The sequence below is a fragment of the Rhizoctonia solani genome, chromosome 5 (genome assembly GCF_016906535.1).
Source record: "Rhizoctonia solani chromosome 5, complete sequence".
Taxonomy (NCBI): domain Eukaryota; kingdom Fungi; phylum Basidiomycota; class Agaricomycetes; order Cantharellales; family Ceratobasidiaceae; genus Rhizoctonia; species Rhizoctonia solani.
The window spans coordinates 232,347-248,833 of record NC_057374.1 but is presented as its reverse complement, the minus strand read 5'-3'; the positions used below and the strand labels follow the sequence as shown (position 1 = coordinate 248,833).

The 16,487-nt window shown below is 48.0% G+C and overlaps 6 protein-coding genes across 6 annotated transcripts; 1 reads left to right on the top strand and 5 right to left on the bottom strand.

The window, feature by feature from the left end:
- Positions 1-243: 243 nt before the first annotated feature.
- On the bottom strand, positions 244-1,647 carry RhiXN_08878 (uncharacterized protein; the record flags this gene model as incomplete). Its single annotated transcript, XM_043328694.1, has 7 exons — positions 244-298; positions 349-496; positions 573-897; positions 952-996; positions 1,211-1,360; positions 1,423-1,461; positions 1,576-1,647. The coding sequence occupies 7 exons, from the start codon at positions 1,645-1,647 to the stop codon at positions 244-246; spliced, it is 834 nt and encodes a 277-aa protein (XP_043180140.1).
- Positions 1,648-2,331: 684 nt separating this feature from the next.
- RhiXN_08877 (small guanosine triphosphatase family (GTPase)-like Ras family protein) lies at positions 2,332-2,981 on the bottom strand (the record flags this gene model as incomplete). Its single annotated transcript, XM_043328693.1, has 4 exons — positions 2,332-2,490; positions 2,552-2,652; positions 2,712-2,808; positions 2,886-2,981. 4 exons carry the CDS (start codon positions 2,979-2,981, stop codon positions 2,332-2,334), a joined length of 453 nt encoding a protein of 150 aa, XP_043180139.1.
- A 224-nt stretch (positions 2,982-3,205) lies between these two features.
- Positions 3,206-7,400, bottom strand: RhiXN_08876 (chitin synthase; the record flags this gene model as incomplete). Its single annotated transcript, XM_043328692.1, has 19 exons — positions 3,206-3,264; positions 3,325-3,424; positions 3,591-3,618; positions 3,670-3,748; positions 3,918-4,083; positions 4,301-4,328; positions 4,389-4,597; positions 4,655-4,715; positions 4,766-4,917; positions 4,967-5,091; positions 5,149-5,296; positions 5,348-5,471; positions 5,537-5,642; positions 5,698-6,000; positions 6,052-6,205; positions 6,266-6,454; positions 6,502-6,634; positions 6,692-7,332; positions 7,383-7,400. The coding sequence occupies 19 exons, from the start codon at positions 7,398-7,400 to the stop codon at positions 3,206-3,208; spliced, it is 2,823 nt and encodes a 940-aa protein (XP_043180138.1).
- Positions 7,401-10,544: 3,144 nt separating this feature from the next.
- On the bottom strand, positions 10,545-11,239 carry RhiXN_08875 (uncharacterized protein; the record flags this gene model as incomplete). The annotated part of the gene is made up of 7 exons (XM_043328691.1): positions 10,545-10,618; positions 10,668-10,738; positions 10,780-10,791; positions 10,841-10,911; positions 10,968-11,056; positions 11,110-11,165; positions 11,217-11,239. The coding sequence occupies 7 exons, from the start codon at positions 11,237-11,239 to the stop codon at positions 10,545-10,547; spliced, it is 396 nt and encodes a 131-aa protein (XP_043180137.1).
- A 1,981-nt stretch (positions 11,240-13,220) lies between these two features.
- RhiXN_08874 (4-oxalocrotonate tautomerase) lies at positions 13,221-13,724 on the top strand (the record flags this gene model as incomplete). Its single annotated transcript, XM_043328690.1, has 2 exons — positions 13,221-13,526; positions 13,581-13,724. 2 exons carry the CDS (start codon positions 13,221-13,223, stop codon positions 13,722-13,724), a joined length of 450 nt encoding a protein of 149 aa, XP_043180136.1.
- Positions 13,725-14,194: 470 nt separating this feature from the next.
- RhiXN_08873 (uncharacterized protein) lies at positions 14,195-14,745 on the bottom strand (the record flags this gene model as incomplete). The annotated part of the gene is made up of 3 exons (XM_043328689.1): positions 14,195-14,471; positions 14,534-14,583; positions 14,644-14,745. The coding sequence occupies 3 exons, from the start codon at positions 14,743-14,745 to the stop codon at positions 14,195-14,197; spliced, it is 429 nt and encodes a 142-aa protein (XP_043180135.1).
- Positions 14,746-16,487: the final 1,742 nt, after the last annotated feature.

Below are 16,487 nucleotides of genomic sequence, written 5' to 3'. Positions count from 1 at the left end.
ATCAACATGTATAGTCTAAACCTTGATTCCTTGAAATAACACTATACGCATCTATAGATCAATACACAACATTCAATATGTATCTGGGAGTACATATTTTACCATCCCCGAGCACACAACCCAAATCGCACATAGCATACAACCCGGAAATCCAGCATCCGAATTGAATTCCCAGTATCTATCCCAAACCTCTAATCCGCAAAAGGCAACGGTATCCCTCTCCCCCTATGTTGGCCCCTCGCCTTACCACCCGACCTTGCTCTCGCTCTCCACTCCATCCGTCTCGTCCATTTCCTCTCTTTCCACGCACACAATCCCGTCTCGAACAACAACAAAAGAAGCATCAACACAGCGATCGTCTGGCCAAACGTCCATTCGTCCAGATTGGTGAGGTTATGCGCGGACTGGTTGCGCGCGACGAGTTGTTCGGTTGTGACCAAGAGATAGATGATGATTGGGAACGAGAGCAGGGAGAGGCGTGATAATTTTCCTTTGCCTGAAATCCAAGGATAAATATCGCGAATTTGGGCTATGCATATGGGTTGGGTGGCAAATGGAGAAAGGAGACGCACCAATACCGTATTTCTGCCTCTTACTGTTCATCCACAGTTCCATTTTCCTTGCGACCGCCTCTCCACCGTGCGACCAAACCTTTCTAATCCAATCAACCAACAAGATCAAACTGCCCAGAGCCACAACTCCAATCATCCCAAATACCATTAATGCGAATGTTCTTAGGCCGGGCTGGGTAGCGGGCATGGATCGACCAAAGAGGACAAACACGGTGAGCGAGTTGGAGGGACAAGGAGGGAAAGACCATGTCTGGATGCCCCAGTACGTATAAAGCATGAGGAAAAGTGTGGATGAAACGTTGGCCGAGAGACCGAGTGAACTTATCTAGAGGCCGAAATCAGGAAACACGTCCAAGGGGAGAGAGTAATTGGAACGTACGTATCGGACATTAAACAGCATAAAGACTGTCATGAGAGTTGCAAGCTAATAAGCGCGTTAGTTTCCTTTCTGGCCAAAATAGGTGTAAAAATGATTTCCTAATAAAGAACGGCATTCTCTTGGAAGTATTCTCTTTCTCCCATATTTGTCCTCGAGACTACTCTTATCGCCTTCTAGCCCCCAAACCAACCACCGACCAATCATTTGTCGGTCCCGTTTCTCCTAGCAAAGGGATTTGACATGAAAAGCGACAACTCACCTGGGTTCCAACCAACGCATCAAACAGCCCGAGCCCACCGATTTTCCACTGCACGATGGATGCACCAACCAACGAAATCGACAAAACGTACATAGTACGAGCAGCATCTCGGGTGAGTCGAACGTTGGACTCGAATTTTATAGACGCCAGCTGAGAGGCAAGATTTTTTTAAAACCAAAAGCTAGTCTATCTACGTAAAGAAACATACGTACCAGGTTCAATCCGACTTGAACATACACCGCTATTCTGACCTGTTTGCACTCAGCACTACCCCCGCGCTATCACGGGAACACTCACACCTATACCCTACAATACCTTATCACTCTCTGTTCACTCGAGCAAAGCATACACGCACGCAAACTCACCGAGATATCTGGATTGGCCAAGACAAAAGAACAGTAATCCGGTTCTGGTTCCGCAGGACATGTCGAGTTCATAGCGGTCGTGGACAAGAGCAAGTGGCTAACATCGTGGCGATGGGTAGGATATATAAGCCATACAAGACAAAGGACACCAGGACAAAATGACACCGCCTCCGGGTGCCAAATCATGACATGGGCGCAAACCCACTTTCCAAATCGGTGATCAACGTCCCCAAAACGGGATTCTACGCGACAAGGGCGTTTTTGCACATGGAAGCACGATTGTCGCCACCCCGACGAGCCTATTTCGTCATTCTCCCATCTCACCTTGCAATCGCATCCACTCAACGAGATTCGCCCGCATAATAGTTTAAAAAATCATTAGATGTTTAATCGAGCTGGACATGACAAGGGCTCGATACGCAAAGAAGAAAAAAAGGGGAAAAAAGACAATGAAAAATAGAGGAAGCAAGAGGGGGGTAGGGTAAGAGGCGTGATATGTTCGTAGAGGGGGAGACTAGAGCAAGACACAGCCAGATTTCTTGGCCTTCTTACGGGTGCTACATACGATATGAATAAAGATAACAAGACGGAAATGATTAAAACACACCTAGAGAGCAAAGCCGCCCTTGTCGCATACTGGAAGACCTCGCGGACACCCTCACCCGACTTGGCAGAACACTCGAGATAATGGCGAGCGCCAATCTTTTGCGCAACAGCCATGCCCTGCTCAACAGGGTTAATAAGCGCCAATCATCATCAAGCGTCATATTGTCTACTTGCCTCTTCGGGAGTAACCGGTCGCTGGCTCGTCTTGCGCAGCTCCTCGATCGTCTTGGGATCACGACGCAAGTCCTTTTTGCACCCGACGAGAATAATCGGCAATCCAGCGCAGAAATGCATTACTTCTGAAATCCACTGCACTGCCATCAGCCCCAACACATTCGAAAAAAACAACAGAAAAATAAGAAAAACGTACCTTTTCCTGGACATTGTCGAGCGAGTCGGGCGAGTCGACAGCAAAGCAGATAAGGATCACGTGCGAGTCAGGGTAGGAGAGCGGGCGCAGACGGTCATAGTCTATCCAAAGGGGGGGCAGAGTCAGGACGAGCCAATCAGCGCACGAGATGATACGTTACCCTCTTGACCAGCGGTATCCCACAACGCGAGTTCGACGCGCTTGCCATCGACTTCGACGTCGGCTACATAGTTCTCAAACACGGTAGGTACATAGACCTAGGAGCCAGCCACATCAGCACCCGCGGCCAGAAAATAAACGGAAATAAATAATATATATTAATGTAATTACTGACCTCGGGGAATGTGCCCTTGGAAAACACAATCAACAAGCACGTCTTGCCGCACGCGCCGTCTCCGACAATAACAAGCTTGCGGCGGATCTCAGACATTATACTTTGGTGTTGGTGTGGTGGTCAGATGCCGCTCGTCTACCGTCACCTGCCATTTCAACACACCCCCATAGACCCTGACCTGGTCCGTGCAGGGCACAGCCTCCGTTTAGTATTATTATCGCACACCCCACTCGTATCTTATCGCTTTACAATTGATTTCTATTAAATAACAGCAAGTACTACAAAAAGTCCGTGGTCCCAAAAGAAATTCACGAGCAGCTTTACTCTCCAGCAAACAGACGAATGATCATGTACGCCGTCGAGCCCAAAAACCGGACGGCTTGGGTATGACAAGTCAGCACACACATACCGAGTTAATTCAGTAGGCAGGCACACTCACCCGCTAATCCCGCTACCGAGTACAAGATAAACGACATGTACCCTCCCACCGCATTCGGGTTCGTCGTCGTTGCGCTCGTCACCACCGCAGCCAACAAGGCCTAACACCGTGGAAATCCATTCGAATCCAAACAGGTAATCCAGTGTCAATTATCCAATGCGGCGCAAAGAACCCCCCCGCATCGCAAGTAGCCCCATGTGTCAATTCCGTCGCAAATCGGATCCATCAGTCAATGCTTATCGCAAAATGTCAAACACCCCACTCACGTTGCTTAGTGTCCAGCTCAACAGTACACTTTCGATATTATCAGTCTCTTGTTTGTTGGATATGAAAACGGCAACTCACTTGGTTCGGAAACTACGATAGTAATCTTCCTGCTTGGTCGCCGCATCTCGCTTTTGATCAATCACCGGTGGCTTGGAGCCTACTCGCACCGTCAGCACTCCACACAAAGAGTATCAAACCAGAGACACACGAAGAGGGGAAGGCGAAAAGGTGCATATCAACATCAAAAGCGCAACAAGGAATAAAACCGGAAAGAAATAACCACGGTCCGGAGAAAGAAACGAAAAAGTAGAAAAAGGGGGACGCACTCAGAACAGCCATAGCGTCCTCGTACGCGGCATTAATATCCTTCTGATCTGTTGGAACGGCCGCCTCGACCGTCGCACCGTCTTTACCCGTCGCGACGACTCCCAAGTCTTTCGAAACCTTGTTGTCACCCTTGGTTCCCCACGAGACGTCATGCACATTGGCAAACTGGCAGAGTTGAAGATGATAGATTTCCGAGTGCGAACACGGTCCGTCGGGCATGATAAGTCACCAAAAAAGGCCGAGCCCCGCAAGGTAATTCGGGCCCGAGAAGAACAGCCATATCCGTATCGGTTACACCCACCCGCACCGAGCGTCAATCACAAACAAGGCACAGTCAGCCATCGTTCGAGAACTCAAACCCAAACCCAAACCCAAAACTCACAGCATACACGTTGAGCACATTAATATAACTCGGAGCCAATAGCAAGTACTGGAAAAACGATGTGACCATGTGGTAGGGCTCCAACTACTCAAAGCTATTAGTCATGCCAAAAAGGGGAGAAAAACGATAGAGACTTGCGAATAATAATGAAGCGACAATGTACAGTCCTAGCGTCGCAGCAATCGAAATAACGACGTTTCGGAAAATCGTATTTGTGAAAAAGTCGTTGAAAGTGAGAGGCCCTTCTGATGCGGTTATAGTCTGGATGGAACGAACGGCGAGGAAGAATGCTGCAAACTGCGACCGTCTCTCGTTGAGCTAGGGAAACAAACACAGTCAAGAGACCGAACGCACAGTCATGTAAATCGTAATCAACGCGAACCCAATGAAGGCCATCGTGTATCCGAATTTGGACCTGTCTCAATGTAAGCCAATTAGCCTTATCTTTCAGTTCGAGAGACATACCCCTGAGGCCGATTTCCCAACGAAAGCAAATAACACATGACGAGCATTCCGAGGTAAAAGTAGTTGAGAATAGTATTCAAAATTTTGAGCGCTCCCGGGCCAAGGTCTCCCATAGATTGTGTGAGAATAACGAATGCGATGTAGTAATTACCCTGTTTGCATAGCGTTAGCTAGTAAACGAAGTACAGGATAACAACATACGAGTGAGAACCAACTGAACAAGAGGTTGTACGTCTGGTACAACAATTCGACATGGATCCATGCTTTACGAGCGACCGAGTGCGAGCTACGGTAGATATAATTGAACTTGACAGTCGAATGCACAGCTATCCGCACCAGTCAAATCAACCACCACCCCTCGAGGTCGAAACCGTTAGACTCACCAGCAAAAAAACTACCGTTCAACCAACGCCTACGTTGACTGACCAGTTCAGGAACTTGGTCCGGCACATCAGTCACAGCGTACGCAGATTTGACGTAATGGAGCGTCCATGAGCCGCCCAATTTCGAGACCAGCTCCCAGCATAGAATCTACCCAAGCCTAATGAGCGTCAACTCGATCATAAAGGCATGAACACCTACACGATCCTCGGCAAGGTACATGTTGGCCGTAAAAATATCCGCATCGGCACCGTGCATCTTTTCGCCTAAAAAGTACTTTTGAAGCGGGCCTTCACCTGTCGAATCGTTCTGAAGCGCGATGTACCTATTTTCCAATAAATTAGACATGTCGTTGGAAATCCAAAGTGTGGAGATAGAGTGTGCGCGTACCGATAAGCGCTAAAGGCACCGGGCAAGACTGTGATATAACCAAAAACGGACTCGAGGGGTTTGTCGAGAATGTTGGACATTTTATATTCAAAGTTCTGAGCCGCGACTATGTAGAAAAAAGATAAGTGGCGACGAGGAAACAGGGAAAAATGAGAACACACCGAGTGGATTAAGCAAGTTGACTCCAAACTTTCCGCGGTCAGCTACAATTTCTCCACATGCGCCTCCAACGTTCGAGTTGATGTCGAACGCCTTCCATAAGTGGTAGATACTTGTCGGACCCGGTCTCGTGCCAACATCAAGGAGAACACAAACGTTGGGTTCAAGCACACGCCCGAAAGCATTAAAGAACCATCTATGCGAGTTGATCTTCTTTTGGTTCTTTTCCTTGAGACAAAAGATAATCTGGCATGGCATGGTTCCGCGCTCGGCACCTTCGATGCGCATACTGGGCGTAACCGATACTACCAAAAACGCGTAAGGGGGATTCGTTCGGGCGAAACAACATGACTTACTCTGAGTCGTGTACTCGTAGATATGCGCTGTCACGGGTTTATTATTGACCATATTCTTGGCGATTCCCTCTTGGTAGACACCCATGGCCGCAATCGTACTCAAGGTGCGCGAATTGATCTTCATTCGTCCGTCGGACACGATACAGACTACGACCTGCCAAGGAAGCGCTCGTAAAAAAGAATCCAGGTACAATCGATAAATGGGGTAGCGAACCTTTTTCCAGCCTTCGTTGGCCCACATTTTAGATCGTTTGCGTTCGCAGAGATGTTTGATGTTTTGCATCACGCCATGCATGGTACGCGTAAAAAGCTGCTCGTCTTCGTTGTACATGGTCATGACGATGAAAAGTTCAGTTCGGCGTGGAACAGGGTGGATGCGTTGTCGTAGGGTATATTGTTCTTCCTGTACAACAGTTAATAAAATTCGATGAAAATTAGACCCGGACTCACCAAGAAATCATTAGGATCACACGTCGCAGCTGTATATCTCATATGCGTAAACTCCCGATCGTTCCTCAGCGCACACATATCCAACAATTTACTCGGGACAGCAGTATCGATAACAAAGTTCCCGTGAAACAGTCTACCCCGCAAAAAAAAATCAGTGACTCGTACGTCAATAGCCCATATCACAACTTACGGGACCTTCTTGATCGTCTTGTATCGTCTAGGCTGACGTTGCGGGATCGCTCCATAATGGATATTCGATGGTTCGGGTTCGGCGTGGTCAGTCTCACTCGGGGTGATGCTTACATGCGGATTGAGCAACGGGGTCTCTCCGTGGTCTTGGTCATCGACTTCGCGTCCGACATCTACGTACCCGTCGTCATGTAACGGGACTCCAGTGTAGCGGCCTTGGCTCTGGGTATAGTCGTATCCGGTGTGTTCTTCCCGAATAGGGTAGGTCGCAGGTGTTCCCGGGTTCACAAACGGATCCTGATACGAATGGCTGGGTGCGACCGAATACGGTGTGCTAGGCGGCCTATCAAACGGATTCGGATTGGAGTATGACTGAGGTAATGGCGTATGGCTCTGGGGCGGTGGTGGATAGGCTGAATATTGCTGTTGCTGTTGTTGGTACGGTCCAGGTGTGGTTGTTGGTGGATAAGGATTTGGTGTCTGTGACGGGGGATATGGGTTCGGTGTCTGTGATGCCGGATATGGGTTTGGTGGATATGGATTGGGTGTGCTTGTCGGTGGAGGACCGGGGTTATTGAATTGGTTGTAGTGGTACAAATCCGCAGGCGGAGGAGGGCTCAAAGGGTGTCCATAGCGTTCATCCTACAGCTCACACTAAGATCCCCGATACGTTACTCGGCTCGCGTACTCACATTGGGATATCCCGACATGGGGGGCAAATCGTGGTTGTCGTCGTCTCGATGGGTTACTTTATTGATCCAAGTCCGTACAGCATCTGATTATGTCAGACAGTGTTCGCGCTTAACTTTATTGCAATTGTCCCTTTTGCTCGAGGCTGTCCTCGGTCGGCGCCGCGCAGCAGTCGGTCTCGGGCGGTTTCCGTCCATTCGACTGCTGCGTACGGTGTACATTGGAGCTTGTATCTCTCGTGGATCTAATCCTCGACCAATGCTGTGTCAATGGCATCCCTACGTCCATCGTCGCTCATCTCGGTCAGAGATGTCAAGCAGAACTATTCAAGGGGTACAATTAAATTTTTACCGAATTCACACCTTGGCAGGACTATCTTTTACGGATCAGCGATTTACTTTGGTCATTGATAGCGCTTTCTACCAGAACACACTTGAGAATTGTGCTCGGCAACCTCAGCCGCGCGAGCCGCTCATATTCTTTGTATCGTAATCACCCAACTTATATATATCCAAATCTCGACTTCTTCCATCCTGAGATATGTGTAGCATAAATAAATACCCCTAGCCACCTCACCTTGCTTGGCTCTGCGGGTCAGCACCTCATTCAAGAGCGAAAATAGGCAAGTCTTCCCTATAGGCGAAATATACGCCATTGCACCTGCGAGCGCTCCCTTTCACTGATTTCAATCATACATTAGCAAAGCATTATACACAAACAGCCAAAAAAAAATGGGAAAAAAGAAGCGGGAAAATAGACAAAGGCTCCTCGACAATCTGGGTTGCGAGTCACCCAATCAAATAGTTCGGTACAGTCGTTGGTATAGAGAGCACTTGATTACCCCAATACTTTTTATCATTCCAGCTCTGATACTCTACGAGACTTGACAGGGGGACATGGGAGGGGAACGGGGGTTAGGGGGAACCGTGCGGGGCTGGGACTGCATGGGGGTGGACATTGACAGGGATCGGGTACGAGCGGTCTACACCGAACGGGCGGTCTATGTGGACAGACACATCGACAGAGACCCTCCCAGAGCTTCCCGGAGGACGGAATGGTGGTTTATTAGCATCACGAGTTCTAAACAAGTGAGCTCATGTATGCGTGCATGCCTACATGAGCAGCCTGTCTACGGTGCCGAGTACAATCGGCAGGTGCGGGGGGGGGGGGAGGGGAGGACGCCCGAATCGGGGTCCTCGAGACGCGAGTACGACTCACGGGCCGGGTAGGCCATCTGGGCTCGGCAAACTTGATGGAAGGGACAGAGGGCTGGGAGAAAGACAACTAGCGCGTTGTTCGATTCGTCTGTTGCCTGGACATGGTCGTTGTTCGCAACCACCCAATGACTCGGCAGCCACGTGATCTCGAAAGCGTCGGCTTCCTAGACCAAGCAGAAGATCAAGCCGGGGATTAACCGAGTGTTTAGTTGGATGGAGTTGTTGGGGGGCGCCAAGCTACCACCTAGGTGGCTGGCGTTTTGGCAAAGTCGTGATCAAAGCTGACTGACATAAGCGCAGGTCGATATATATGCGCACTTGTATCGGTACTATGAACTGATTCCATTAGGGAACATGTTATAGAATAGAATGGTATGAGTTTTGCTAGATAATCCGAACGTTCTGGTGAATATATTTTGGGGTGTAAGCGAACATGTGTACTGGGTTAGAACGAATATGTAAGAATATGGGCCAAAGAACCGGATTTGGATGACCTAGCCTGTAGACACTGGTGTTTCATTGAAATTTGGAGATAATATGTGCTACTCTCCTATAGAAGAGCATGAAGACAGACCAAGCCATTCATATTCTTCGTAATTCACGCACTAATTTTGACAGGTACTGCGTCATGAACCGGTCTAACCGCTAGCATATCGCCTTGCCTCCCACCAGTGCTCAGACATCTGAGCGAAGCTATCATAGGGAGGAGAAAAAGACTGGTCGCAAAGTTTAACTGCAGTTATTTGTTTCAGAAACAACTTCAGCACTACATCTTGAGCCGTTCTACCTTCTGGGCTATCCTGTCCGATGACGCCAATGACGCCCACGAAGGCTTCCCATTTGACGGAGTTTAGATATTGCATAAGCGTACTTTGCCTGCCTGGGTGAATCGGACATATAACCAGAAGTAGAATAGGGGCTATTTGATTGCAACTCACCGACTTTGAGCACTTGCTCGGCTCCTTTACCTCCCCTCGGCTCTATCACCTGTTTCGATCATTCGGGAACCTCCCAGTAGCTAATAACCTCATGCACTACCAGGGCATTATACTTGGCTTCCTCTTCCTTGCTTGAAGTCGTGGTAATCACTTGCACCCCTGCGGCCTTTGCGAGCTACGCACCAAAAACAGACACTCAGCTACCGAGTACCAGCACGGTTTAGTCCTTAGTCATGGGAAATTCCTCAGAGGACAATTGCCATGCGGTCACCGCCGTGCAATGGATCGATGGTGGATACTTCTTCATATGAGAAGTGAGGCGGGATAGGGAGAAGTGCTTTCGGATCGAGCACCCTATGTATACCATGGTGTGGTTATAGGCACATTGTTTATTATTTGATCAGTGTAATGCGCCTGTATTGAATAAGACAACCCGCGGTGCCGCCACCAACCGTCAAGGGAATGCACTTAATTGATTAGCAACGAGCACATAGTTCGCAAAAGTATAGCTACTATGTTGTAATTGATAAGTGGCTATGAGTATTCATCGCCAGCTTTATTGGCCTAATATACGATCTTGTAAGATAGGTTCACGCTCTTATGTATAATGTCAGTGTACGTTCATCGCTCTTTCAATTCGGAGCATCATCGGTTGAAAAACGGGAACGATGGATGATAAAGATATGGGGAGGTACAATCCCACAATCGATGATCGGTGATGACGGATCGCGAACCCCTTATATTGTTCCGGTTTCTTACGGTGTTCTCTTCTTACCACTCCGTCTCTCGCCTACATTGTCTCGTGCCCCTCTCCCACATGTATTCTTAGCATCCGAAGATCGGATCTTGGGTAGTAAACCAGTATATATAGAGTGGATTGTCGACTAGATCCACATTGTGGTTCTAGATTATTTTATACAAATTAACTCAAAGATTGTTCAATCACTCTTTAAAGCGTTATTTGCTCAAATTAAATTATCTTGGACTATCTAACTCTACACTTGCTGCCCTATTCAAGCTCGTTGGGACCAATTCCCCCCTCCAAAACAATTGATATGAGGGCGGATTCAAAATCCGCCCAATCTAATACTGTGTCAGTGATATTTACTCAGGATAATTGCATGCAACTTACCTTCCTCCGTTGCCGGCTTGGACCCGAAGATCCACTCGGTCCAAGCCGAGCGGAACTCGTCGTTGGCCCAGCTCTGCCGTATATTAGCGTCGGTCCAGCCCGAAGGGCCAACCGACGCTCGATTCTATATCAAAGTAAGCATGATTTTACTTCATTTATTCCAGTTGGCTTACTCCTGTTGACGGAGGTGTGCTCCGTCGATCAACTCGCACGCCTGTGCGAGTTTGGGCCAATATCCCTTATCCTGGGAAGATGGTAAGCAAGTCAAAATAATACACCGACCTTCAAGCTTGAGCTCACCTCGGTGTATTTTGTTGACTTGCTTGCAGGGCTGACCATGCAAGGAGCATCGAGAGAGTTGTTCCTCTCTGGGCTATGGGCAGGATCATCTAGTAGTAAACGTGAGTAAGCTCATAAGTAACCTCGATTCCATGAAGCTTACATTCTGCTGCCTTGGCTTTGGATTCATTTTCTCCCGTAATTGCAGGATCCGAGTCGCTAAGTAATTCAGCTACTGAAGCCCGAATGACGGTAAGTAACTGTACATACCTACTAGTAACGTTTAAGTCCATGTCTTACTGGTTCGAATAAATCGATGCGAGAGATACGCAGTAGAGGCTAGAAAACAGGGTCAGAATGTTGAGTACCGAGTGCCGAACGCGTCAGGTTATATAGCGCTACGAATCACACAAGGTTCAGTTTACTAGAAACCAATCTGGCGTTTTGCGCGGCTATGCTGTGACTCGGAGCCTCGTCCTTGTGGTAGGCACTTCCAAATAAGGGTAAATTCGTCGGCCGAGCTGTAGAGGACGCCCAGTCTGGCTTGGTCTATTGTTTCCTGCGATAATGAAACTTGATGTTCGGATGAGCGCCACCATACACGTGTAGAAATAATCAACACAATGAGGTACAGCTACCGTCCGTCGAGACAACTGGAGTACTGGAGCTACGATAATTAATATAGGTGTCTGCGGATACGATGGGCATATAATTCATATTTGGATCTATTATTCAATGATATTGTAGTACGAACGATACACTGCGCCTCTTGTCTCGAAACGTCCAAATCCTAAAGTAGCAATGAGAATTTGACCACTACTTTTGCCACCTTGATTCCCTTGGCGTGTTCTGCCGCGCGCTCCGGAGATTGTGCCCGGTTTCGAGGGCTCGGAGAGATCCGTACGTGTAATATTGCAGCAGGTACGTCCCTGGTGGCTTGCAAACATTTCGTGCTCCATTGGATATCTTCCATTTTGGTCGTGTTCGTTCTCTCTTTTCAAAGCCCGCACTTGTCATATCGTCCCCTGGCTAATGGTTTTCTATTTCTAAAACTCGATTCCCATAGCGAGCCATAGTGAATGTGCCGTATTGAGCTGCCGTGATAGAGTTTACTTTATTTTATCTATCTATAACTACATATATTACCGTTTTATCCTCTCCGTGCTGTAATATGCTCTTGTAAGAATGATAAGATTAAGAACGTGTCGCAATGTTGTCATTGGCGCTTCTAGTTCGGGAAGTTGGTCGTGCTTAACCAGGATCAGCTGCTCTAACCCACCAACGAAAAAATCAACCCCGAAACATTAGGTAGCTCATATATTCCCGAGAACAAGGTTGACCTTTCTACGTGGGATCAGACGAATACATATGTACTATGCAGTATCATTGAAAATCGTGCATTTCCATGCTTACGATCGTAAGCACGCTGACGAGACGTACTTTCGCTGCGATGCCCATCACCATTGGGATGCGATGATTGGCCAAGAACGAGCCGGGCGGAGGTTAAATATTGTCGGCATTGTGTAACGAATAGGTAACTGTCTTCATTGTTGTTAACTTACTTCTGTTCGTTACTCGTTACATGCATCAGCCACTCGATTGTCGGTTATTTTATTGGTCATCTATAGTACTTGCCTCCTTTTAAGAGGCTCGTACCCAAAAGATTCTGTATCTATTTTGCTTCAAACTACGAATACAAGTGACTTACGGATTGTCATTCAGCTTGATTAAGTCGTCTGATTAATCTCTATATTACATCGTATTCACGAAGCTAACAGATTGAGTGAAATCTTGCAGTGTCCTAGCTCAAAATCTGACGACGGTCTGGACGTCTGCCTTCGTATCGGGGTGAATATCCGTGGAGAGATAAGGTAGGACGCCTGTATTTGTTTTCGTAAGCCTCCGTGAGATGGCATTAATGCTTTCTACTGCCCTCCTCTCGATTTTTGTTGAGTCTTGCTTGCGCTGATTAATGCCTTATGCATTTATGGGCATATACGTCCGAGTCTTATTTCAGCCCGCCTCTGCCTCGGTGAGCTCGAGCTTATTATATCATATCTAGGTTCTTCGTAGCTCTGGGCTAGGTAAAGTGGTAGTTTAGAAAGCGTGAGTCCACTAAATATTTCCAATTCGGCCAGAGCATCCCCGAGGCTCATGTACCGACTCGCGTTGACAATACGTACGGGCGTGCTTATAAAGAGCCTTAGCCGCTACCTTGCCTCCAACAGCTACTCAGTCCTACACACACAGTTTCGCATACTCACACTCACCATCATGCCTCTGCACAGGATTTATACCGCTTCAGGCGTTTATTCTGCCGCTGAAAAACAAGCTCTTGCGACCGCGATCACAGAAATATATGCACCATTTGGCCTCCCTGCATTCTACATTAACGTCTTCTTCATCGATCTGCCCAAAGACTCGTATTACATTGGCGGAAAGCCCGACGACTGCTTCGTTCGCTTCAACGTCCAGCACATCGAAAGGGGCTTTCCCAATAAGCAAGCTAAGCTTCAGTACCTGGAAAAGTACGAGCAGGTCCTGAAGCCGTTCACTGCTGACAAAGGACTCAACTGGGAGGTGAGCTGGGATAAAGCATGCCTTGACCATAACTGATGGGCATGGGGGGTCTAGGTTAACATCGACCCAGCTGACTCCTTGGTCTGGCATATAAACGGGGTGTCTCCGCCCTTACTTGACTCGGAGGCGGGGAAGCTGTGGGTGAAGCTGAACAAGGCGGTACCGTTTGAGGGACCATCATTCAAGGACTTGGATTGAGTGGTGCGACTGGAATAGAGGATTATTTGCATACAGTAACACATTGTCATTTACTGTACTTGTGTGCATTCCTATAGAATTGATCGAAACGATAAGTCTGGTTTTATTGGGCTCTGTCTACCAGAAGATATCTAATATGCAAGATAGATAACCTTAATATGGTGGGGCTATGGGGAAACCATCCTGCCTGAGCCGTCTCGTTCTAATTGGCTTTTTAGGCTCATTTCATCCATTTGCTGTGTCAACTGTGCACCATCACGCATATAAACGCTTAGTTTCATTAAGCCCCATCATACATCCCCAAGACATTCGGCATAAACAAAAAAGATAAAGGGATGAGGAAGAAGCTAGTACGACAAGTCCGAGGCCTTAAATCAGAGCTACGAGCACCCAGTTAAGTTATTCAGGATACCCAAAGGCCCATAGGGAGAGGCATACCTAGCCATCTAGTGTCCTTAATGGTCGAACTCTCATGCCCTGCGAATATTGGCAAGGGGCATAGGAAGGGAACGAGGGTTAGAAGTGCCAATATGAACCGAACTGCCAACAACCGGGTAAGGTTGGGGGACTGGTACTGGTCTATCTATATGTTTGACGACCTCAACAGGGTAAGGCTGAGGGACTGGTACTTTGACTTCTACTATAGGTTCGACGACCACATCTACAATAGGGTCAGGATTTATGTACGCCGAGACCTCTGTTGACCGTTCCACAGGGAAGAATGCCGGTACTATAGAATCACGGGTTCTAGACAAAAAGGCATAGTCATCGTATCTGTCCTCATCGTATAATGCCAATACTGAGCCTACCCCATGATGCGACCTTCGTCGATGGCATGGCTCAACCTCCTACTGAGAGACTATATATAGGTAGATAAGTTCATGACAACTTGAATGCCTGACTTAAGTCCTAAACTTACTGCACTTGACCGAACTTGTAATTCGCCGTCCCTTATGAGCACGGGAGCTCCAATGACAAGAACAATACCAGTAAAAACGCAAATGGTGGGAAGGATTTTCATGATCAATGTTAGCTCGCAAGAGTTGGAGGATGAAACAATTGAGAGCTGATAGGTAGACCTTGTATATGCCCCCGCTTAAATACTCCGAATGCCAAAAGAATACCCCCATGTGAACAGATGTCAGGTACCCATATCAAAGGACCCAGTATTCGTACCTTATGCTGTCCGAAAGTATGTACCATCAGCCGGCTTGTACTCCACTCCGAGCCATGTATAGATATATTCGCTCAGGAAGCTTTCAGGGTACATCTTCATCGCTCCAACGAACAGTGCTGACTGACCAAATTCAGCCTTCAGCGCTAATCCATGTTTGCCTCTGATGTTCAACTGTCGCCGGTTGTACCTGGATAGGTGTCAGCCACCATGACAGGCAGCTTCCATCAGGTAGTCGTCCCGTGAAGCTCCCGCTGTCTCTATATGAAAGGTATGGTACCAGGCGTCAAGGGCAAGCCAAGTGGCAAGACCCCGGAGTAAGATACAACTAAACTTGAATGATACTCACAGCAGCTCTCGAATAAGCTACAACTCAATTGGACTTTGACCTGAGAACATTTGAGGCCAGTGTTCCTGCGCAGTAGCCAGCCCGCCGCGCATTATTCAGTTCGGGCCACCTTGATTCGACTCGATTTAGTACAGCCGATCAAACTTTCGAGCTTTTTTTGGAGGTTTATAGTTCCACCACATTCAGTGCTCAAATGCAAGCTTGTGGCAAATCCTTATCAATTTCGTCCCAGGATTGAGTTTACGAACGCAGTTGTAATCCTGGGGCTAGATAGTAAATAGCTAAGACCATATACATAACCAACAATCGCGTATCAAATAAAGAATGAACCTGCGTATCTCCTTGTCACCAATGAGCAAAACGGTGAATGATACTGCATTCTTCTCCGAAATCATGGCAGGCCAGCACAAACAGAACGAATGGTGTAATGGTCATGAGTCATGCTGGAGCGCTCGCAATTACACGCATGCGTAACAGGTAACGAAACGGCGCTTAGCCCATCCGACTTCTTGCATCAGCCCGTCTTCTTCGCGCTTTGACTGCCGTTCAGCGGAATATACGGGATGCCACCAAACAGTCCCATGATCATGCCATATCATACTCATCGTCTTCGACCACTGCTAATTGTCAGACTGCCTTGCTAGTGTGTTCGGTGGGCGTCGGTCGGTCTGCCTCTATCACATCCTTCCGCTGCCTTCCGTCGTTTCCAGCTCACTTGGCACATCACGAGCGGTTTTCAGCGCACCTGTTGATGAGCCCACCGCTGAGACCCCGGTTTGCTTGCTCTGACGGCCCAAAGTCGATTGCGCTAGTACTCATCCTCAGCCACTCTGGTCCGTTGCATGGCATCCGTAGTCTCCGACCAAGACATAGCCATGCGTTGTACATCTCCGATTTTTCATTACGATCTGATCTTCGCTCGACGGGTCCATTAGAGTGCTGCCTTGTCGACCGATTTGAAATTGCCGGCACGCCCTCGGTGCGACTTTCCCCTGCATATCCACTAAGCCTTCAGTGCTCGGTAAGCATAAGCTGTTATATGGAGATAGAATATCTGCCAACAGCCCGTCCCACAGCTTCCCCTGAAACGCATCCCTGCTCAGATATATGACCTCCAGCATCATCAGATCCAGAACCCACTGTCTCAGGGCCCACCTTAATGACCCATCTCATCTCTGCCCTATCGCTACGCTCGCCGGTCGACCTCAGAACGACCCGCGGGAATACTAATAAGCAACCT